The following is a 24935-nucleotide window of genomic DNA, read 5'->3' as shown; positions in this document are numbered from 1 at the left end:
ATTGAAACAGATCTAAATCGTAGTGAACCATACCATGGGAAATAGTAATCATTGACTGTTAAAAGTTTCCTATACGCTACAAAAGTTTGAGATTAAGCTGGTATTTATTTTTTCTCTTCATTTTAGGTTTTATTTGACCTTTTCAGTAAGTTGAATGGCAAATAAACATTACAAAAAAAATTATGGTGGGCTGTAGGAAGTTTTTAATAGTGGGGCCCTTCATCACCATCATTTGATTTAGTATGGTCCACCTGAGATTTTGATCTGCTTAATTTTTAGCCTTAATGCTTAAATTTTTTTGGCAAAATAGATGGATACATCAAGGTGGGCCATGTGGCAATGGCTGCACCATCTTAGGGGAGGAGGGGGCAGCATCTAATCTGCTCAATTTATGATCTCCATTAATTGCCGTACTCTGTCCAGCTGTGGGTATCACTGTGATCGAACAGTATTTTGAAAATAATTAATAATTAAGAAGACTATAGCCATATCATGATATTACTTTGGATGTCTCTTTTTTTCATTTTCGCTGTTCAGATGGAGGGATTTATTTTATTTATTTATATTCGTTGGCACTTAGTTTTGTTTTTTTGTCACGTGTGGTGCCGTGTACCAAAATTGATTGTGCGGCTCGATTTAAACCGAACAGCTTTGACCCTAAGTGTCGAGATAGACAGATATATCAAATACATTTGTATATGATCGATGCCTTAGAAGATTAGTTGCCTATTTAGTTACCTGCACAATATTATTATAAGATAATCAAGCGAATGTCAAATAGTGGGGCTCCTTTTTCAAAAATGGGTTGCACGATGCCTTTTGTATGAAATGACTTTTTAGCATACGAGATCATCATAAGCAATCAAATAAAAAAGAATACTTATATAAAGTCATTTACAGAGCATAATTGTGGAAAAACCATTTATGAAAGAACGGCTTGTAATGGAAATGAAAATAGTCCAATGTAAGAGGATAAATGTATATTACAACTAAAGGTTACCGCTACTATTGGGATATAGCTAATTAAGTTATAATAATGAGAGAAAAAATAAATTTGATTAGTTTGTTAAATTGGTATGAGACGTCCTACTTTACTAAAATTATTGTTATTTATATATTTCTGCTGCAGCTTCTTTTCTATTTTTTTTTCAACAATTATGATAGATAAATCATTACCACGTTGGTTTTCTAGATATTCTAATCTCTTTGTGTCCCTTTAACTTCTTTCTCTTAAACTTCTTAAACATGACTCATAATTAAATGACGTGTACCATTTAGCTCAACGCTGATTGTACTTCCATGAAAAACGCTCCAGATATTTATGAAGATCTTTCTCATGCTATTTCTTTTCAGTGTAATAACACGTGCCTTTTTTGATATTTTAAGAACATTCATAAGTAAGATATAACATTACCCTAACATCGCTTCGCCTTTTGTTGAAAATCTAAGAGTGATATTGGTTCGTCATTTGACACAATAAATACAACTGCTCAATTGGGAAAAAACATCAAAATCGCTCATTTTGGTTGAAAAACATAAAGTTCGGTCATCCTGGTCAAAAAAATCAAGGTTGCCCATCTTAGTTGAGCTCGGCTGTCTTTATCGAAAAATATAAAATTCGGCTGTCTTGGCCAAATTAGCTATCCTGATTGGGAAAAAATAAAATTAAATTCAGTCATTTTGGCCAAACCCAGCCATCATGATTGAGAAAAAAATAATAATAATAAAAATTGGCCATCTTGGTTAAAAATAAAAATAAAATTTCGGCCATCTTAGTTGAACTCAATTACTTTGATTGAAAAACATTAAATTTGACTGCAACAATGGAAACTGTTGGCAATCCATTTCGAATAAAGTTTATGGTAAATTGAGGTAGTAGTACGGCAAGAAAATTGGCTTGTTACTTGTTGAACCAGTTGTAAAATTTGGTCACAGTTCATATGATGATGTTTGGCAATTGGAGGTGGCTCAAGATCTACAGGATAATATTTCATATTGTAGGGAATATTTCTAGAAAAGGGTTGCCTCACAGGTACCCCTTGATTCATGACCTTTGCAATGAAATTCATATTCACTTGTTCAAATCACCTGATCTCAACAATAGGACCAGCATTCTATACCTCCCATGTCGTGGTATGATGCGTATTCTATTGCAAAATAGGCGTTGTTAGCAGTGGATGCGTTGGCACTATATTTCAACAAACCTTGTCTTAAAAGTTTGCTAAGGCATGATTTACCAAGGGACAAAAAGCTAAAGCATAGTTTACTGATGGGCAAAAATACGGTGCAACAATATGGTACAATGATATATTGAATGAATTTCAATTCATACTGGGTCCCACTAAATTAATAACTCACCAAAAAGATAACCCTACCACATGTAACATAACAATATAGCTTTATTATATCCCCATCATCCCTCTAGCTCCCTGTCACATCTCCCGTGACTACTTTATTGTGAGAGATTACGTAAAATACATCCGACGCATTGCCCAACTCCAGTCAATCAACGGTCCTTACTGTGGATGGGTATACCCTGCAAGATTATTAGATTGAGATATCTCAACCCAGAAAGAGTCAAGGGATCAAAGGGATTAATTAAATAATTCAATGTAAGATTTTTTTAATTATTTTATACCAATCCAGGGTACTTTCTGTTATATAAATAATTTTGATCATTGAAAAATGACTCAAATTTAAGCCGTAAGCGTCACATTGCAATACATACTTATCAATTCTAACAAATCTCTTTGCTAGATGAAATGCTGACCATGGCCCACTAAAAGTTCTGAAACGAGGCAGGGACCCTTGGCAGTTGTGTCCATGGATATGGAATTCAAACCCCGTCTTTGCAGACTAGGCAAGTCCAACGTTCATGCACATATCCACACTCACTCATGTAAGATATAGAACTGAAAATAAACCATCTAAATTGTGGGCCACGCGATGGAATAGTGATGTAAAAATTGATTGGTGGATGGCATGGATATAGAATGCATACATCAAGGTGGGTCCCAAGATAAGGGCCGCACCATCTTGGTTGAGGTCAGGCTGCACCACTAATGAGCCCTGCCTTGTAATTGCAAAAGAACCCAAGCCATCTCTCTAAATTTTACTTGGAAGGGTTAGCCCTTGATTGAGATTATTGAGCTGCTGTGGCTTACTGTGAATGAGTCATATTATTTGAGAGAGAAAGAGAGAAAATAAAGAAGATAATTATAAAAAGGCTATAACCACAGCTTGATATTACCTTATGTTTTTCTTTTTCTCTGTAATTGTTTTTATGGATAGGATTATGTTATCAACTTACATCTTTAATGAATTTCAATCCATATTGGGTCCAACTAAATTAACAATTCCAGCTAAAAGATTATCTATTATATTCCCATCATCCTTTTGGTTCTCCCACAGCTAATTTACGAAGGGAGGTTACCTAGAATACATCCAGAGGCGTTGACCAAGATCATTCGGTTGGATGGTCGTCACCATGGATAGGGACACCCAAAAAAACCATTAGATAGTCACAGAGATATTTGAATACTGTCCACATTCACCGAAAAGAGTCAAGGGATCAAAGGGATTAAAATATTCCAATTTAAGGTTTTTTGTTTTTTCTAATGTTCTAAGATATATATGGTCTACTATATAAATGGTTTTAGTTATTGAAAAGTAGCTAAAATCCAACGGTAAAGCAAAGCGTTACATTACAATAGGTTGATATCTATTATAAGAAACCTCTTTAACAGCAATCAAATGCCGGACCATGGCTCGCTAAAGGGATCTGAAATGAGTTAGGGACTAGTAATTGCTTGGATATGGCCTGTGACCATTGCGACTTTGGCAGCCGTGTTGGGCCAGCGACCAATAATTGCGTCGATATAGCCCACTTAGACGCATGGACTTTGGAAGCCGTGTCGATGGGGGCGTGGCTTCGGTGGATCCGGGGTGGGTGGGATCCCTGACCGTGGGGTCCACTGTGATGTATGTGTCTGATATCCACGCTGTCTATCTATTTTGAAAACTTTGAAAACTCATTTTAGGGTATGATCTAAAAAAATGAAACAGATCCAAATCTCAAGTGGACCATAATATACAAAATAGTGATAATCGTCCATTAAAAATTTATCGTGGGTCACACAAGTTTTGGATCAAGCTGATATTTGTGTGGTTTCTTTGTCCAGGTTTTTGTGGCCTTATTAACAGGTTGGATGGCAAAGAAACATTCCAATAGTCCCCTAAGAAGTTTTTAATGGTGGGGATTCAACCATTAATGTTTCCCATGGTATGGTCCACCTAAGATTTGGATTGCTTCATTTTTAGTATCATCCCCTAAAAAGATCTTTAAAATTGGATGAAAGGTGTGGATGTAAGGAACACTCATCACAGTGGGCCCCACAGTTAGGGATCCACCCAAACCACGCCATGTCGAGGGGAGGGGGATCTTCTTGTGACGAGAAGTTTTGTGGGCCCCCTGATGTTTGTGGGAAATCTACCACGTCCATCAGATTTGTTGGATCATGTTAGAGGATGGGTTAAAAAGGAAACGGATTGGCTATACCCCCAGACACCATACATTGGCTGGTGGTGGGTGCTCTGTCGGCCTCACCATGTTGTATGTGTTTCATCCATGCTGTCCATTTATTTTTACAGATCATTTTACAATGTGAGACCAAAAATTAGGTATATTCCAATCTCAAGTGGAACACATTATAGGAAACAGTGTTGAATGAGAGTTGACCATTAAAAACATTTTAGGCGACATAAAAGCTTTGGATCAAGCCGATTTTTGTTTTTCCCTTCATCTGGGCCTGTATGACCTAATTAACAGATTGGATATCAAATAAACAATACAGTGGGCCTTAGGAGGATTTTAATGGTGGATATCCAATCACTATTGTTTTCATGTGGTGTGGATCACCTGAGATTCATATACCTACTCTTTGGCATTAAGCCCTAAAGTGATCTTTAAAAATGGATGAACGGAATGGATGAAACAAATACATCATGGTAGGGCTCACAGAGCACCGACCATCAGCCACGGGGCTGCTGGCAGGCGGAGTAGCCAGTCCGTTTCCGGTTAAAAAATATCCAAATTCAAAACTCAAAGTACGCCGTACGTCACGAAAGCGTGTGTAGGTAAATTTCCACCATGTAATCCTAGTTAGGATGAACTTAAAAAATAAAAATTAGCATGATTCAAAACTTCTGTGGCTCCACGCATGTTATAACTGTAGACGTTCAATCCACTATCGTACGGGCCATTCTTGAGTTTTGGATACTTTTGGGCCCATGCCCACTTGAAAGTTGAAAGGGAAACGGATTGGCTACTCTCCGTGCAACTAGCCATTGGCTGGTGGTCGGTGATCTGTGAGCCCCACCATGATGTATGTGTTTCATCCATGCCGTCAATCTATTTTTCTAGATCATTTTATGATAGGAGAATAAAAATGAGATACATCACAATCTCAATGGGCCACATTACAGCAAAAAGTGTTGAATGAAAGTTGACCATTAAAAACTTTTTGGGGCATAAAAGTTTTGGATCAAGATGATCTTTATTTTTTTCCTTCATCTGGGTCTGTATGACCTAATCAACATATTGGATGTCAAATAAACGGTACAGTGGACCTTAGGAGGATTTTAATGGTGGATATCCAATCACTATTGTTTTCCTGTGGTGTGGTCCACCTTATTTTGGGATCAAGCCTAAAATGATCTGTAAAAATGGATGAACGAAATGGATGAAATACATACATCGTTGTGGGGCCCACAGAGCACCGACCTGGAAGGGGGAGTAGCCAATCCGTTCTCACTTGAAAGGCTTTGGGAGGAAATCTGGGGGCGCGGATTAGATACTGACAGGTTAGTAGCGAGACTTCGCTACCGAAGTGACGTCACTAAGTTCCGTGGGCCCCACCATTATGTATGTTATGTATCCACGCCTTCCATCCATTTTGATAGATCATTTTAGGGCAATATGGAAAGAATGAGTTAAATCCAAAGCTCCAGTGGACCCAACACAGAAAACAGTGGGGACAGTAACGTCTACCGTTAAAAACTTCTAAAGGCCACAAAAGTTTTAGATCAAGCTGATATTTATGTTTTCCCTTTTTTCATGTCTTTTTTAACTTTGGAACAGGTTGGATTTCAAATAAACATTATGGTGGGCTTTAGGATAGTTTCAACAGTAGGAATCACTCTCCCTACTGTTTTCTGTGGTGGGGTCCACTACAGATTTTTATCTACCTCATTCTTTGGATCATCCCCTAAAATGATATCTAAAAATTTATGGACGGTGTGGATACAACACATACATCATAGTGGGGCCCACAGAACTTGGTGACGTCACTTCAGTAGCGTAATGGCTACTTAACCCGTCAGTATCTAATCTGCATCCGCGTCCCTCACGTAAGGTATAAACTGAAATGAAACCGTCCAAATTGCGGGCCCCACGATGGAATAATGCAATAACAACTGATAGGATCATCCCACCAACAAAACAATTATATCCACAATTGAACCGTTAGGATCGTTCGATCAAGGCGTTTTGAAACTTTAGATGGATTAGTGAGCGAATACGTGGATGGGCGGCTAGAGAATGATGAGTCTTGTACCTGTAGGCCGACCTCTTACTCTCACCGCGCACCTCTACACGCGGAAACGCATGCAAACCTGTAATGTGTCCGGAACATCGAGCCGATCATCTGGTGGGCCTTATCATATCATTGGAGCCGATCATCCGGTGGGCCTTATCATATCGTTGGCTGGCTTAAAAATCGGGCTGGTCCGTTTATCACGCGAGGCAAACGCCCATGTTGAATGCAGATGGTTGGCAAATCTTTCTCCAGATTTTTCATACACATGTGGGCCCTTCCATCAATTGACAGACATGATGTGTTGGCCTGGTCATTGAATCTGTGGGGCCCACCCGATGTAGCTGGGAGATGCCTTAAACAGATGCTAGGGTTGTATGTGTAGTGGCGTGTGGAGAGCTGCGTGTGACTCAGAAGATCTTCACGTGTAGTCAACAAGTTACAAAGAATTATTAGTGCGTCCTATCTCGCGTGAGATGAACGTAGAGCTTCACGGAATACCTACAAACATTCGAATTGATCGTCATATTCGACTATGTATTCATACAAAATGATAAAATTTATCTAGGATTATTTATCCAGTGGCCCAAATTTGTACGATTATTATAAATCATAGCTATTTATATTGTATCGCACGTGTGGAAATGGAGCCACTAAAAATTTGAATTCACCAATCTATCATAGTGATGTGTATCCGATGAATGGGTCTGATCTTACAAAAGTATCCCCTGTATCCTCTCGTTCAGCGATGGCTTGACTCATCTCACGCTCGCGTGTGTAAACCACATTATATGGTATAATTCCTCAGTAGATTCGACGATTCCATCTTTTGGGGCTATATTCGTCATGTGCTTGATTCCCATGAAATTGAAAATTGGGGAGCGAAGTAGGTGCGGCCCCCGGCGTGAACCAAACGGTACGACCCTTACCGTGGGGTCCACCTTGATGTATATATCATACATCCAATCCGTCCATTAGTTTTTCCGGATCATTTTAAATCATTAATCCAAAAATGAAGTAGATCCAAATCTCATGTGACCATACCATACGAAACAGTTCTGATTGACCATTAAAAAAATTTTGTGGGCCATATAAGTTTTGGATCAAGCTGATATTTGCATTTTTCCTTCATCCAGCTTTGTGTCATCTTATCAACAGGTTGGATGGGAAATAAACATTACATAAACATTACGATGAGCCCTAGGAAGTTTTTAATGTTGAGGCCTTCAATCCTCACTGTTTCCCAACGCATGGTCCACCGTAGATTTGGATCTACTTCGTTTCTGGCTCATGAACGGAAGGACGGCGTGGATGTAGAATACACACATCAAGGTAGGCCCTCCGGTAAGGCCGCACCATCTTGGTTAAATCGCGGCCGCACCTAATCCGCTACCTGAACAGCGAAGGTTTCAAATCCTACCGGTCGAACCACAGTGGAGTGAACGGTTGAAGTCACAGAAATATTGGATGAAGCTAATAGTTGTGTTTTTCGTTCATCCTAGGATGAATCACATAATGAACGGTTCAGATGGTATATAAATATCACGGTGGGCCCAATAACGTTTCAGTGGTGGGTGTTCTCACTGTTTCTTATGGTGTAATCCACATGAGTCTTGAATCTGTTTCAATTTTGGAATCACATCCTAACATGACTGGAGAAAATGATAGACGGATTGGATTTCAAAGGAACATCGCAGCAAAGGAACATCGCGGTAGACCCCACATATATATATTATTTTGTGCTACAGGGGTTCTGGTAAACGGGTTCTTACAAGGAACCGGCGTCCTCCAAAGTTGAAAAACCACAATGGCAAGTTGCGTGGCGCGAAAATACGTGCTAGCAGCTTTCCTTGAATCGGGTGAGAGCGCCACGTCTGTCGGCCTGAAGGCAAGCGGCCTTTTCTAATTTCCTGCGACGGACAAAACCCATTTCCAACCGACTCCCAGATTTTCTCGATTCCGAGACTCTCTCGCCTCCTCTCCTTCAATCATCGTCATCCTTTCTCTACCCGACAAACCCTAGAATCATCTCCACAGGCAAAAATTCCCGACACCACACGAACTTCCGGCAAAAAATTTGCAGATTTCTGCCACAAATGCAATCCGGAAAGGTTTCTGTATGTAGTTTTTGTTTTTTTTCCGTGTTTGGACTAGTTCAGATCTTTTTTCTTTGAGAAACTGTAGATTGAGCGATTGGGGAAGTTATCATAATTCCGTGTGTGGAAGGATAAGAAATTTGATATCTTTTGGATTTTCAATTAGGAAAATCGTCGTTATTCCGAGAATTTGATTCCTGAGTTTGGTCTTTCTTTCTTTAGAATTTATATTTATTTCTTCGGTTTAGATTAAAGATGAGGCAGGCCCCGCCAGGACTTGCTCTGATCGGCAAGGAATGGAGCTTGGGTACATACAAATACTTAGTTTTGCTGCTTACTTTTATGGCATATGCTTGCTATCATGCTTCTAGAAAGCCCACTAGCATTGTTAAGAGTGTTTTGCATCCGGAGCCAGTCAAGGTTGGGTGGTCACATCCATGGCCCGTTGGCGATCTGTTTGTTAGGGATAGTGGATTTGGTGGCAATGTGACCAGATTGCGCGCCAAGGGATGGGAGCCATTTGATGGAGAAGACGGGACTGTGGAATTGGGGGAGATTGACCTCGCATTTCTTGCTTGTTATTCTTTGGGAATGTACGTGGCCGGGCATCTTGGGGATACGTTAGACCTCAGGTTGTTTTTGACGACAGGAATGATCGGCAGCGGAGTTTTTGTCGGGCTTTTTGGGATGGGGTATTTTTGGAATATACACTCGTTCTGGTTTTATATATTGATGCAGATGGCAGCTGGATTGTTTCAGGCGACGGGGTGGCCGTCTGTCGTTGCAGTCATTGGCAATTGGTTTGGAAAGAGAAAGAGGGGATTGATAATGGGTATTTGGAATGCTCATACATCAGTGGGTAATATTACTGGGTCGCTCCTTGCTGCCAGTGTTCTGCAGTATGGGTGGGGCTGGTCTTTTATTCTGCCTGGAGCATTGATCTTCTTCGGAGGGATAATAGTTTATTTGTTCCTGCCTGCTTATCCGGAAGATGTTGGGCGTCCTTGTTCAAATGGGTGGAATCCCTCTTTTACACCAGCAGTGGGACCCAAAGATGTAGAGGCACAGATAGAGAAAGGGGGTGCTGTTGAAATGGAGGCGAGCAGTAGTGAGAAAGATGGATCAGTGCATGCCATCGGGCTCATCGAAGCTTGTCTGATACCGGGTGTGATACCGTTTGCGCTGTGCCTCTTTTTCTCGAAGCTTGTGGCATACACGTTCTTGTATTGGTTGCCCTTTTATCTTAGTCAGACTGGTAATGCTCTTCCTTCCCAATCATCATGCCCATTGTCTTGGTGGGATTGAATTGGATGACTTTAACATGTTCATTTAATTTAATCATTAAGCATTTGTCTCAATTCTGTTCTAGCAAAGACCCCACTGATTTTAGTCCTGGTCTCCAGGACTAGATTGGAGCAGGCATTAGTAGTTTTTCTTTCTTTTTTTGGGACTGGCTGTCATGATGAATTTAGTCTAAATATTTTCATGACTCTTTCTTTTCTACTGAGTATAATGGAATAAAATCTATTTGGTGTTAGTTTGTATTATGCAGTGTATTGTGCACCTGGTCGTCAATGGAAGGTTAAGCAAGTTGCTTGTATTCAATCTGGATGTTCTGCCCAGGTCCTTTGGTTGAGGTTGGGTCAGCTTGACCATCTAAGACATTAACATGCTTCAAGACATCATCATCATCATCTAAGCCTTATCCCAACTAATTGAGGCTGGCTACATGAATCCCTTTCCGCAATTCCACTCTATCAAGGGCCATAACTTTAGTTAGACCATAGGATATTAAGACTACAGGCGGAAATGGAATTAGGTCACTGCTTTATTATTGTTGAAGTAATAAACTGACACGAAAAAGTGGCATCTAGATTCATGTGTTTTATGGCAATCTTGTTTGCTCACTTTTATTTGGTTTATGCCAAAAACTGAAAATTACTGTTTATTTGTCTTCAAGAAGTAGCATCTGATGCTGGAATGAATTCAGATCTTGCACAAAACCAAATTGTTCTGTTCTTCATTTATTACTAAATAAAGAAAAGTGTGATACAGAGCTACTAACGATGAAGTGACTTAGCAGCCTTTTCACACTAATTGCATGAAAAATTTAAAGCTGTCATAGCAAACTTATGATAGGCTTCAAATTTTCCAATCAAGTGACCTGATGGATATGCCCCATGAAATGTGCAAAGATTAGATATTCTCATGTTGATGGAATGGCCAGAACTTCTTTTCAGTTCTTTAATTTTGATGTATTACAAGAAAATTGTGAGTCATGGTCCAATTGAGCTTCTTACCATGGGGCCCTACTTTTATTAACCTTTGTTGGTCTGTGCCATTTCACTTTGAGTTGGTTCTGTGGTCTTAGGCTCGGTGAGTGCCTACAGAATGGAGGACCTATCCAATTAAGCTTCTTTCCATTGCGCCCTACTTTTATTAACCTTTGTTGGCATGTGCCATTTTGCTTTGAGCTGGTTCTGTGGTCTTAGGATCCACAAATGCATACAGAATGGAGGACTATCAGGAGTTTTGATAATCATGAGTAAGAAATTGCAGCATGTTGATGGAGATGGGCTTTTGGAACTAGCTTTTGCACTTGGATCTATTGATCAGATTTAGTATACAACAAAGAATAATGACTTGTTTGACATGCCATGATGGCCTAGTACGGTATCCATATGCTATGTCGGTAGGCAGTGTTTTAAATAGCAGTAGCGTGTTGCATAGCGTTCAACTCTCCAGAGCGTGTAGCGTAAATAGCGTAGCATGTAGCGTAAGCTACACAATATTTCTAATTTTTAATTTAAAAATAAAAAAATATGATAAATAGTAAGAAAAAAAGATATATATATATATATATATATATATATATATATATATATATATATATATATATATATATATATATATATATATATATATATGTCACATTCTTCAAAATAAAAATCCCACAGGTAAGAGCATTACGTACACTACAGTGGTACCCACATGAGCTACACCATAAAAAACATTCAAACAATGCACATCCACCCATGTACACGCCTTAGTGGGCCCCACGTGGGCCACACTATAGATAACAATGCATAGGCCACACATATATTGAAAAAGAACTAAAAAAATGATAAACAACAAAAATGCACAGTAATTGGCATTTAAAAAATAATAAAAGGAAAAAAAACTCAAAATAACTAATTGATTTTTATTGTACATGAAAAGAAACTCATTAAAGGGCAAAACTGTACCTATTGCAGGCTCAAGAGGAGAGATTCAATTTATGAAAACTATGAAAATTGAAGCTCCATAGCCATCCGGAACTAGAAAGGGGGAAATCCGATTTCTCCTTCATCTCCAATGATCGTGAAAATGCATCACCCTTATAGGCTCCAACAATCGGCCAAAGAAGCCCCATTCGATGGGTTTTTGGATCGAAAGATTTGAAGAGGGGGAGACAAACTTGCATCAGCTAGGGCTTTTAAAAGGGTTTTTGAAAACCCTATTTCAATTTCTCTTTTACATTAACTTTATGACTTTCCTTTAGTATGAGTTCAACACATTATATCAAATAAACATCACTCTTTAAGAATAAAATCAATAGAGTAGGTATTTGTTGCTGGTTTAACAATATAAGTTTTTTTAAAATACAAGTTTTCCACCATTATTAACAATGGATAGTAAAAAAAAGAAAGAAGGTACAGTGTAGCACACGCTACCTGCCCTACACGACACGCATCGTAGCATACGCTACAACCCTTGTAGCATATGCTACAGAGGATTTACGCTATTTAGGTGTGCTATGTAGCACTATGGCAGCACTACGCTAGCAATGCTATTTAATACATTGGTCAGTAGAAGTTTAGTTGAGCTCTTAGGCTCCAATAGCTATATGTCCAAGCTCTTTATTTTTGTTGTGGCAAACGGAGAAGCAGAACTTAATATCTGATAATCCCAATGTCTTGTCTTTTTCTTTTTTTCTTTTTTGGAAGGCAAGGAATTATTTTTCAAACAGCGAACAACCAAAAACAGAGGAGAAAAAGGAAGAAAAGAAAAACAAAGCAGAAGAAAAGCAAAGGGAAAAACCCCAAAAGAAAAAGAACAACCAGAGAAAAAAGAAAAAAGAAGAAAGAAAAGAAAGCCCAAACCCCCAATCCCCTTACAAAGCAATTAAGGAGCCCAATCTCTAAAGAAAACTAGAACCCTCGAGAACACCCCCGCTGTCGACACTGCACTATTTCTAAAGTCCTGTCATGGTCCCAGATCATTTTGCGCTCCCCAAATACATGAAAAGGAAAATGAGGATAGATCTGGCAGTGATGGCGCATCTTGCAATGTTTGAGTCATAGCTGTGTTCATCCTACCTTAGTTTTATTTTTTGTTTGCTGGCACCCTTGCATCTGTGTTTCATGGTATAGTTTTATTTTCATTTGCTGGCAATCTCACATTTCTGTTTCATGGTAGGAATTTCTTGTATGTATTAATTTCAAATTAATATCGACACACAAGCGAGCAAGTGCACGCACACACACAGCCAAATACACCCACATACTCACAACCACCTGCGCACACACGTCAATTCGCACACAAGACGCAGAGTATGATAAACCAGCTGATTAAAAATGGATACTAGATCTTTCATATTTTAAATCCAAGTGGAGTTACAGGACACCTTTCAAAGAAAAAAGAAATAGTTACAGGAAATCCATGAAATTTTTCACTGTGAAGGCAACATGGTCATTTCTTTTTGCTTAACCATAACACCTGCGCAGATATGTCTGGCTTACTTTCAGAACATCTCATGATACTGAAGTGATAAATATTTTACATGCTTCTGGGCATTTTCAAGCATCATGGTAGCTGTTATCGGAGTTGGCCATTGATTCCTTTGGTATCAATTTGCAGCCATCGGTGGTGAATATGTCTCAGTCAAGTCAGCTGGAAACCTTTCAACCCTCTTTGATGTGGGGGGAATCGCGGGTGGAATTCTCGCAGGCTACATATCTGATAAACTCAATGCCCGGGCAATTACAGCAGCCAGCTTCATGTACTTGGCAATTCCGTCGCTGCTTCTCTACCGCTCATATGGGGGCATTTCTCAGTCAATGAACATTGCATTGATGATGGTTGCTGGTTTGTTTGTCAATGGGCCTTATGCACTCATCACAACGGCTGTTTCTGCTGATCTTGGTACTCACAGCTCCCTCAAGGGGAACTCCCGGGCATTAGCAACGGTGACTGCCATAATCGATGGTACAGGATCAGTCGGTGCTGCTTTTGGGCCTCTCCTTACTGGTATCATTTCGAGAAAAGGATGGGATGCAGTCTTCTTAATGCTTATTATTGGGGCATTAATTGCCGGTCTCCTCTTATCTTGTCTAGTTATATCTGAAATTCAAGAGATAGCCTGCAAGCAGCCTGTATCCTGTGGCTCAAGGCAGCAAGGAATAGAAGGTAATGCAGGTGTCTCTCCTTTTTGTTCAGAGGATGCACACAATGCTTGATCAATTGCAATAAACTGTGCGCATGGGTCTGCCTTTTGGCAATCCAATTTTTTCATATGGCATGTACCTTGGTGGATTGAGATGCCACCAAAATATCTGCTATTGGCTGATCCTAACCATCCTATTTACCCCCAACTAAATGGACTATTGGTTGTAATTGTTCATCTTCATCCGAAGGTTAGGATCATCTGGTAGGGGAGGAAGCATGGAACATTACATGATGGGGCCCATCAGGTTGACAGCTTAGACTATTGAAAGGAGGGCCATACCTGTCCATTTCTGCTAAAGGAAAAGAAAAAAGAAAGATGCTAGTTTTGTCAAACAAGTATCATAGAACACATCCTCTTTGCATTAGTGGAAGCCAATACGTGGGTATGGAAAACCAAACGTCACCTCAAAAGAAAGGGAGTTGTGTGGAAAAGAATCCATGTTACTTGTTTGTTTTAGCACATGTGATTTCCACGGTAATGTTGAAAACTTGGCTGTCAGAAAGTGAGAACCATCTCTTGTTATTGTGGAAATCTAGATTTAACACATCTTTTTGTGGAAATGGAAATCACCATTTTTCAAGGAAACCGGTTTCTTTGATGCATGAATGATTTATATATATATATATATATATATATATATATATATATATATATATATATATATATATATATATATTATAAACTTAAATGGGGGAAATCTTTACATTTGTGGAAATCGATTTCATTTCCACAGTTTTCAGAGGATTCCAACAATCCAAACAGAAGTTATTTGATACTCTGACAGTGTGCGGTTCTTTGTTTGAATGCACTTAGAAATTTACATGCAGCATGCATATGACACAAATTGAATCATCCAATGGGACCCACTTTGGATGGGTCATAACCCTAATGACAAATTGATCAGACATAACTGAACTCTGATTAATGGCCATTTGTGCGTTTTATTCAGATTGCTGAGATTTCATTGTTTTAACCCTCCACGCTCTGTTTCCACCAACTGGCCAGTTATGACATCATTGCAGCACATAAGTTGGCTAGTAACTGTCTAAAGTGGGGTCTCCGATTTCAGCTATTTAATTTGAGTTACATATATGTCATGTGTTAAGTTTTCAAGTGCATGCATATAACCATCACACTTTGCCAGAGTATCAGCAAAATCATTATCCTTTGATTTGACAAGCACCGTTTTATGTCTATGGATGAGGGGAGCACTTCTTTAAACATGTGATTTCTTTGTTTCCATCCCCCCTCCCCCCTTTTATTATAATACTAAATTTGGGTCTTTTGGCTGTTTTTTTAGGTTCCGCAGAAGAACCTCTTTTGAGAGAGGAAAGGCGATAATACCAGCACTTCTACAAGCATCATGATCAGGTATGGAGTTCCCAAATATTATTTTACAGAAATTGGAAACAAGAGTTCCATTAATTAAAAGAAAAAAAGAGGATAAAACGTAAAAAAGGGGAGAGGGAAACCAAAATCCAACAATAACAGACATTGTTTCATATTTGGGGTTTGTTAAATTATTCTGTTGATCAGTGTATTATACAGATATAAGCAAATTACAAAATTTTTCCCCATGGGTCTGATACTCTCAGTTAGCCGCCATGTCTTGATTGTCTTGCGATGCAGTGGTTCATGAAAGCTGCATGGAGGGTTTTTTTTTTTTTGTTTTGTTTTGTTTTGAGTGTAACGAAAGCGATGTGGCTGCATGGACATTTGCCAAGAAAGAGGTTTTCTTGGCCGTGCACCTCTACACCAGACATGAAAACCTGGCATGTGCTGGATGACTGAGCCCTACGATGCAGTGATCTGGCACACTCCACCCCTGATGCAGCCATGTAGGCCACCTTTGCAGGAATGATGAATTGTATGGAGGAACTTTCCAACAGTGTGCATCCAAAATATGGAAGAGAGCTGCCTGATGGATTGGGCTGCCTGATTCTTATTGGCACAAGCCACTTCATGCATGGCTCAGATTTCTGAAACAATGCGTGATTTGCATGCATGTTCCATGTCAAAGTGCATGGGAAGCAAGCAGACTGCCTTCAAAAGAAGCAAAAATAAGGCTGTGATTGATTTGAATGGTGAACATGTATTTGTCTCAAATGATGACTGAATGCTACCATGTATACATACCATCGGGATACAGACATGTATTGGTCGTCACACGGGATATATCATTTATATTGGATAATGTATTGCACTTTTTGGGAAACATTGGGAAATTGGTTGAATTTTTCAGTGAAACTATAGGGATTGTTAAAAATGACCTTTACACTTTCAAATCATAACAGACTGAGTGAAGATAACCTCGTTTCAACATTGAGGTCTTCGTATCGATTCCCAAGCCGGGTGTGGCTAGCAGTGGGGGGTGTACTTGCGTGCTAAGTAATAATAATAATAATAAAAAGAATATTTACATCACATAAAAAAAGTGCACATAATAAGTTTTCTTTATATAGTGTCCTAAGCTATGCGTTGTCTGACTGAACTGATGCCAACTATATTTAAAGTGAATTCATAACAGTTATAAATGTAAGAAAACATTTATGGAAATACAACTAATACATTCAAAACCAAAAGAAGTAGAAATTTATAAATATACATGTGAATGGTGCAGAACATGAAGTATCAAGTTTTTTAAAAAAACTTTTTGACATTGATTTTGTATGATTTATACCAAAAAAGAAAAAAGAAAAAAGGAGAGGATGGAAATGCAAAAACACTCATGGAATGGGAACTGCTCCCAAATTCGGAAAAATCTTGAATTGGCTTTGAAATCTTGATTTTTTTTTCTCAAAAGATTGCAAAGGATGGACCAAAATCCACCTACAATCTGTCTAGAAGAGAGAAGATTGAATAAAAAAGTGAAAAAAAAAAAAGAGTTAGAAAAGATTTTTCCCTCGTCCTATTTTTCTCGCTCAATTTATTCGGAGTATTTTCTTTAAATCCAGAGGGGTGTGTTTGGGGGTGGGGATGCATGCACACACATCCTCAACTGTGAAAAAGCATGGCTTCCCTATTGCTTCGAACCGAATTCCTAAAACTATCGTGAGCCTGCATGCTTGTGACGTAGAAAATAATTCGCTCTTTTCCTCTTTAAGCTTTTTGGTCATTTTTGTTTTTTGTTGTTTCCTTTTTACTTGATCTCACGGGCACATGTTTTCTTCTTGTTTCAGCTATTTCTTTTTCTTGACCTTGTTCGGGCTCAGAAACAATCTTTCAAATGGTGATGATCCTTGTGGGGTGGCTTGCAATTTGCCCCCGTTTTACTGTTGTATGTTGGGTGGTTATATTGCAGGTATTGTGATTATATACACACAGAGAGAAGATGGACAGTGACAAGATTTGTTATTAAATAAAAATAACACTTATAATCAATAGGACTGTGTGTTACCTCATAATTACCTAGCGAAAGCCATTCTAACCCATTGTGAGAAAGTTCGTGCATTCCACAAAATACCTGCCTTTATGTCGTGGTGAGGAAAGGGAGACCTGGACCGGCTCTTCTTACATTGTCCGTCCTTAGAAAAGCGTGGGAAAAGTTTCTCACCCTGTTGGAGGTCAATTGGGTCAGTTCCCTGTGAGCTTGGGGGAATTGTTTTCCTTGTGGTTCTCAGAAACAATCTTTCAAATGGTGATGATCCTTGTGGGGCGGCCTGCAATTTGCCCCCGTTTTACTGTTGTATGTTGGGTGGTTATCTTGCAGGTATTGTGATTATACACACAGAGAGAGAAGATGGACGGTGACATGATTTGTTATTAAATAAAAATAACACTTATAATCAATAGGACTGTGTGTTACCTCATAAGTACCTAGCGAAAGCCATTCTAACCCATTGTGAGAAAGTTCAAGCATTCCACAAAATACCTGCCTTTATGTCTTGGGGTGAGGAAAGGAAAACCTGGACCAGCTCTTCTTACATTGTCCGTCCTTTGGAAAAGCGTGGGAAAAGTTCTTCACCCTGTTGGAAGTCAATTGGGTCAGTTCCCTGTGAGCTTGGGGGAATTGTTTTCCTTGTGGTTAAAGGGATGATCCCTCATCATCCTCAGTGTATCTATTTTTTTCTCTTTAAAAAAACTTCTGAGTTAATTTGAAGGTAAAATGGGTGTATTTCAAATTTAAGTCTTTACTTTTTTGTGTTTGGCAGCCATGGAATTGGAGGTATTTGAAATACTGCCATTTGTGTGTTTTGAAATCTCAAAAAAATGTTGTTATTCTAGTGTTAAGGAAATGCCTCCTTTTTAAAGGCAAAAGAGGTGATGCTTATTAATCCATTGTTCATGTGGTACTTTGATGATACCCAAAATAATCTAATTATACTGCAATACTAAATTTGCATTGATTTGAATCATCTAAACGTTGGACATCTAAATAGATTGTTAGAAAATGTCCATGAGTCATTTGTTTGTGATCCTTACATTTGTGGCCCACCCAAGGCTCAAAATATCCTCATATAAGGCCATAGTATGTATTTAAATGGGCTTATTACTATCATTTTATCAAATATCACACACACACATAGAAAATTGCTCAGCTGGCCACACAAGTTCTTATGAGAACTGGGTGAGAACTTTTTGAGAACTCATCTCACCTAATATGAACTCAAAATTTGAACGGTCTACTTGATGTAGCACCCCATCAAACCTTCTGGGCCCAACTTTTACCCTGATCCAAACTTTGGTGGGCCAAAAGGAAATAATTTCATTCCCTTAATTTGTCTCTCTTTGCTACGACCCATCAGAGTTTTTGATCAAGTTGAGCCCAAAGGCTCTATGGGATGCTACATGGCATGGGTCCATGACGTGTGCAGAGGTGCACAGGAAAGCATGATTATATACACACACACACACATCAGAGTTATGCGTCGGGCTGAAAGTTGGGCTTGCCCGTGACACGTATGTAATGGTGCACATCTTTGCACACATGGGTGCTCAAGTGAGAAGGTGTGCCGGCGAGCATTCGCACCTCCTTACGTGAGCATCCATGAGCACTTTTGTACACTTGTCATGGGCACAGAATCTAAACGGTCCACGTGATGCGTCACCCCTTGAAACCCTGGAGCCCAATTTTTAGCCCGATCCAAAACTTTAGTGGGCCATAGCGAAGAGAAATGCAAATCAAGGGAGGAAACTGTTTCCTTTTGCCATGGCCCACCAGAGTTTTGTATCAGGTTGAAAGTTGGCTAGTGAGGTTTCAAGGAGTGCCACATCACGTGGACCGTTCAGATTCTGTGCCCACATGTGCAAAGGTGGGCAGGTGATATATATATATATAGAGAGAGAGAGAGAGAAAAGGTGGGCAGGTTATATATATATATATATATAGAGAGAGAGAGAGAGAGAGAGAGAGAGAGAGAGAGAGAGAGAGAGAGAGGTGGTGGTAAGGTTGAAGCCACGACATGGGCTGGAATCCTCTACAAAACGTGTTGGAACCGGCGGCCCAAACGCTCTATAGCTGGGTCCACTATGTTATATGTGTGGCATCCACTCCCGGCCCTTGACTTACGTGGGCCACACCATTGGGAATAATGGGGACGGAAAAACCTTGGAAACTTTTCGGATAATGCGTGGGGCTGATTGCAGATTGCATATGCTATCCAATTCCAATAGTTTCATCAGGTGATCCTCACAACTAGGGTGAAGAAAGAATCCAAAAATCAACCTGATGGAAGATTTGGGAGGCGACATTGTCTGAATTTAGATGTTTTAGGTGTGGTTTTACATTATTCCCTGTTGTGTGGCCCACCTAAGTTTTAAATCGGGCTGATTTTGGTCTCTATGGTGAACAAATGGGCACACCAGATGGATGTAGTGGCTGCCACTTGCATAACCTAAGGGCCCAAAGATCTCAGGTGCTGTAGCTGCTGGCTGCAACACGTGTTGTAGATAATTCGGGTCCCTGACATTACAATGATGCCCCTACATTACCGTAGTTGGGACGCAGATTCGGTGGATCTTGGAGGTTGGTAGGTCCGTGACTGTGGGTGGGGCCTACCGTGATGTATGCGTCTTAAATCCATGCCGTCCATCCATTTCGCCAGCTCATTTTAGGGCACCGGCCCAAAAATGAATTACATCCAATTCTCATGTGGACCACACCACGGGAAACAGTGGTGTTTGAACGTTCACCATTAAAAATTTTCTCGGCCCACTGTAATCTTTATTTTCCTTGCAACCAGTTGATAAGGTCACACATACATGGATGAAGGGAAAATTTTAATGGTGGGCGTTCAATCCCCACTGTTTCTCTTGGTGTGGTCTCCGTGAGATTTGGATGTTTTTCAATTTTGGGCTTATGCTCTAAACGAGCTGGCAAAACGGATGGACAGTGTTGATATAAAACACATACATCATAGTGGGCCCTGCAGTCATGAATCCACCGACCTCCGGTGATTCCCCGGATCCACCGAATCCGAATCCTAGGAGGTAGGCCTAAGAACTTTTGGATGAAGCAACCAAAAGCCGAGGGACGGCAAATCATGCAAGTGCGCAAACAAAGTAAGCTTTTGCTCCCGAGAGTTTATTTTATACTCGGGAGATGCGTATATACCGAGGCGAGGTAGCTCTTGGAAGAGTTACATCCCAAAAATGAATCCAGCTGGTCATTTATCAGGTGGGCCACATGTGCATGAAGAAATGGGCAGTTGGAAGGATAACCAACGGTCTGCATTCATCTATTAGTGGTATGACCTGATTTCTAAAATGGAGTAGACTCAATGTTGGCACTGATGCCAGATTCTTAGGATGGGGACTTGCACTATTGAGGCAATTTTAGAACAGGATGCATTCAATGTCTTGGGTTACACATGTGTACCGTGGTACATAGGACGCGGATTGCGTCCTACCGCCGCCCGGACGGTAATCCGTCCGGGCAGGGCTCTGTGGGGCCCATCGTGATGTAAGTGTTTTATCCACGCTGTTCATCACATTTCTTAGATCGTTTTAATGGATGGGCGGAGGGAGGGGTAGGACGCAATCCGCGTCCATGGTACGTATGATGCGTCTATGGGCCCACGAAGATGTGGACACGGATCAGTAGTACTCTATGTGGGGCCCACCATAATTTTTATCTTATCCACGCCATCCATCCGCCTTACGATCTTATGATATGGCATGAGCCCAGAATTGAAGGATATATAAAGTTGATCATACCAATCGGTCACATCTTATTGGCCACTTACATTGATCATTTATTCTGATAAACAACTCAAATATTTATTTTAATTTAGTTTTGGTTTTGTTTATTTATTTGATTGATTATTACTTTATTGATTGTAATGAACTATTTATTTTAAATATTAATTAAGTTGGCATTGTTTAGCCTTAATCTGCTTGTTTGTACATTCTTATTTATTTTAGAGACACATGTGCAAGAAAGTAGAGGATCATAAATGGAGGGTTGAGAGGATAATTGGATTTTAATCTAGCTTTCAACATGTCAATCTCGATGTAAAAGACACCATCGACTCAATTAAAAATTTTTAGTTGAGCAAACTCTAGCATGCTTGTCGTCTTATTCTCACTGAAAAAATCAATCTAAGTCCTGGCTTACATGTGTGGCTTAGTTTGATTGAATTGGCTGCAATACTTCCAATCCTTGGAATCTTCAGGCATGGGCTGTCTACAGTGGTCCTAGATTATCAACTGTTTACATTAGTGACCCATGGGCCCCACTTATCCCACTTGTAAAGGGTACCCGACAACATTTCTGCAGGAACATTGTACATCAACTCTTTTTGTGGGGGGACCATTTCAAATTTTCATCATAGATGGCTTGAATTGCTGGGACGCGGATTGCGTCCTACCCTAATCCATCCCGGCAGGGCTCCATGGGGCACACAGTAATGTAATTGTTTTATCCACGCTCTTCATTGTTTTTCTCATATCATTTTAAGGCATGATTTGAAAAATGAAATAGGTCTACAGCTCTACTTGATCACACCAAAGGAAGATACAGTGATAATGACACCCACCGTTGAAACCTTTCTAAGGGCTACCGTGATGTTTTTTTACCATCCAAACTATTCATAAGGTCATGTAGACGTGGATGAAGTGAAAAAAAAAATATCAGCTTGATCCGAAACTTCTCCAGCTCCAAAGAAGTTTTTAATGGTGGATGTTCAATCCCCACCTTGTGGTCCACTTAATCCCTGGATCAATTTTATTTTTTGGCTCATAAATTAACATGATATAAGAAAAACTATGAACGGCGTGGATAAAATGCTTACATCATTGTGGGCTCCACAGAGCCCTGCCCGGACGGATTACTGTCCGGGCGGGGGTAGGACGCAATACGCGTCCGAATTGCGGGACACCAAGTATCCCTACACCTTCTCGGGTGTGGCGATGGTGAAATAATTAGTATGGGCAAATGCATATGTGTGACAGGGGTGCGTTTGAATCGGGACCGTTCTCGTAGTGGGACCGACTGTCTATGACCTACTGTTAAAGATATGACACCAACCGCATGTTCATCTTTACTAAAGTTTGAATGCTAATGATAAGACGGCATAGATCACCTGATCGTCGTTGTTCCTTTGCCATGGGCCGTACATGTTAGGGAGCACAAATTGGGGTGGTCCTTAATCAATTACACACCGCTGACACGTGTATGGTGAATGGTAACCGTATAAAAGATCCCAAAGCATTAACGCCTGTCGCCATTGTGGTTGTCCAGGTGACCGCAGTTATGAAGGGATGGCAGGTTCTGTAAAATGGACGGACAGTGTTGCTCCACGACTATAATGTCATGTTTGTGAGCCAACATATGGCCCATTGCTGATATCTGGTCCTGACGTCCTGCCATCTCTATCTTCATAATGCTTGAAAACTAGCCTATAGCTTTGACGTGTGGGGACCACCTTCCCCCACGCCAAAGACGAAAAACGCTTCCGTGACTACGCATGATCATGAGGGGATGATACATTGATGCGGATGAACAACTTCACATGGAGTAGATCTACGCCATCCATTAGGTGGGCCATCCTTTGTTTGGACTGGAGTCTAAAAAACAGGCTAGTTTAAAATTTACTTGCGTGGGACAGTTGAGATAAAAATACCACCATTAAAATAGTCCAAGCTACTTGCGGGACTGACATTAGTGCGTGTATACATCATCCAATCCATTCATTCGATGCGGTACGCCAAGATGAAAGGATTCTCCAAAAATTAGAAAATTCCAAAACTCAGATGTGAAACAACACGTGACTTAAGAGTCTTTAGGATTGATTTTACAATGGTTCTGTATTGTATGGTGTGGCCTATTTTAAGACTTGGTCTTTTTTTTTTAATCCACAGTGAAATGTAGCAGTGCTTTCGAAGGATGAGGTAAATCTAATGTACATTCTCCGCCATGTGCTGCTTGATTGGTTGTACGCTACTCCTGCTCATGCCAGCACAGTACCACTAAGGCGAGATTAGGTCAGACTCTGTCCTCACCCAGGACGGTGCAGCCCTTACGGTGGGGCCCACCTTGATTTATGTATTTTATATCCACGTTGTCCGTCTATTTTTTCATATCATTTTGGAGTATTATTCCAAAAACGAAGAAGATCCAAATCTCAGCGGACCATAATCTATGGAAACATTAGTGATTGAATGCACATCCGTTAAAAACTTTTTAGGGTGCACCATAATGTTTCCATGGCGTTTATTTACCATCCACTCTGTGAATGAGGTCACATAAACTTAGATGATGGGAAAAAAAATAAATATTAACATGAACCAAATCTTTTGTAGCCCTTTAATAGTCAATCACCACTGTAGTATGGTCCATTTGATAACTGGATCTACTTCATTTCAAAGATACCATCCTAAAATAATTTGTAAAAATGGATGGATAGTAGATAAAGAATACATACATCAAGTTAGGCTCTAAAGCAAGAGCTGCACCATCTTGATTATTGAGTACGAGTCTCACTTAATGCACTTCCATGACTTATAGTTAGCAAAATGGTACATGTCAAGTGTTAGCATGGAAAATGTTTGTGATCAAGTCATTCTAGATTGTTAAAAAAATCTTTTTTTTAAAAAAAAGTGAAAATGTCAAAGTTTATATATTTATGTGTGTGTGTGTGTGTGGATGTGTGTCTATTTATTATATATAAATAAAGATAAAATAGAAAACTTTAATTAAAATAATTAAACTTTTAATGTATATGAATAATAATGCCATGTGTATTTGCCGCCTTCAAATTCCTTCTTTTTAAGTAATCTATATATAAAAGAGTGGTTTCTGTAAATAAATTTCACTTTCACTCAATTTTATCAACTTTATTAACATGTGTTGATCTCTAATCTTTAATTTTTAAAAGAGATACTCCTGAGTGCAATTAATCAAATTATATTTTAGATCCAAATAGTTTAGATTTGTAAATTTAAATTAATGCTAGAAAATATTCGATAGAAATAAATTATTTCATAACTTAAAAATAATAATTTTATAATATGTTTCTTATTTATTTATTTATTATCTTATTGAGTACTATAATAATGTTAATTAATTATCATCAATTGAATTGTTTATATGGTTCAATCTATTCAGGACAATATAATATCCCCCAACAACTGAGTAATCATAGACCAGAAGGAATTATTCCTTAACGCAGAAAGGAATTCCCAATAATTCCATTACGTAAATAAGAGGTCCAATGCACTGCGGCCGGTTTCTCAGAAACGCTTGTGAAAGAAGCTTCTCTGCGATCTTATGCGTGGGGGCCCCATGATCCATGCATGACGTTTAATCCGTCCATTATT

General features: G+C 39.5%; 1 protein-coding gene across 1 annotated transcript; it reads left to right on the top strand.

Annotated features, from left to right (window-relative positions):
* The first annotated feature begins 8361 nt into the window (after window positions 1-8361).
* Window positions 8362-17558, top strand: LOC131248042 (putative glycerol-3-phosphate transporter 4). Its single transcript, XM_058248082.1, has 4 exons — window positions 8362-9944; window positions 13589-14137; window positions 15478-15548; window positions 17357-17558. The coding sequence occupies exons 1-3, from the start codon at window positions 8945-8947 to the stop codon at window positions 15516-15518; spliced, it is 1590 nt and encodes a 529-aa protein (XP_058104065.1). The 5' UTR covers window positions 8362-8944; the 3' UTR covers window positions 15519-15548; window positions 17357-17558.
* Window positions 17559-24935: the final 7377 nt, after the last annotated feature.

The sequence above is a fragment of the Magnolia sinica genome, chromosome 6 (assembly GCF_029962835.1).
Source record: "Magnolia sinica isolate HGM2019 chromosome 6, MsV1, whole genome shotgun sequence".
In the NCBI taxonomy this organism is placed as follows: domain Eukaryota; kingdom Viridiplantae; phylum Streptophyta; class Magnoliopsida; order Magnoliales; family Magnoliaceae; genus Magnolia; species Magnolia sinica.
The sequence above is the reverse complement of the archived record's forward strand: the minus strand, read 5'-3'. Positions and strand labels throughout refer to the sequence as shown.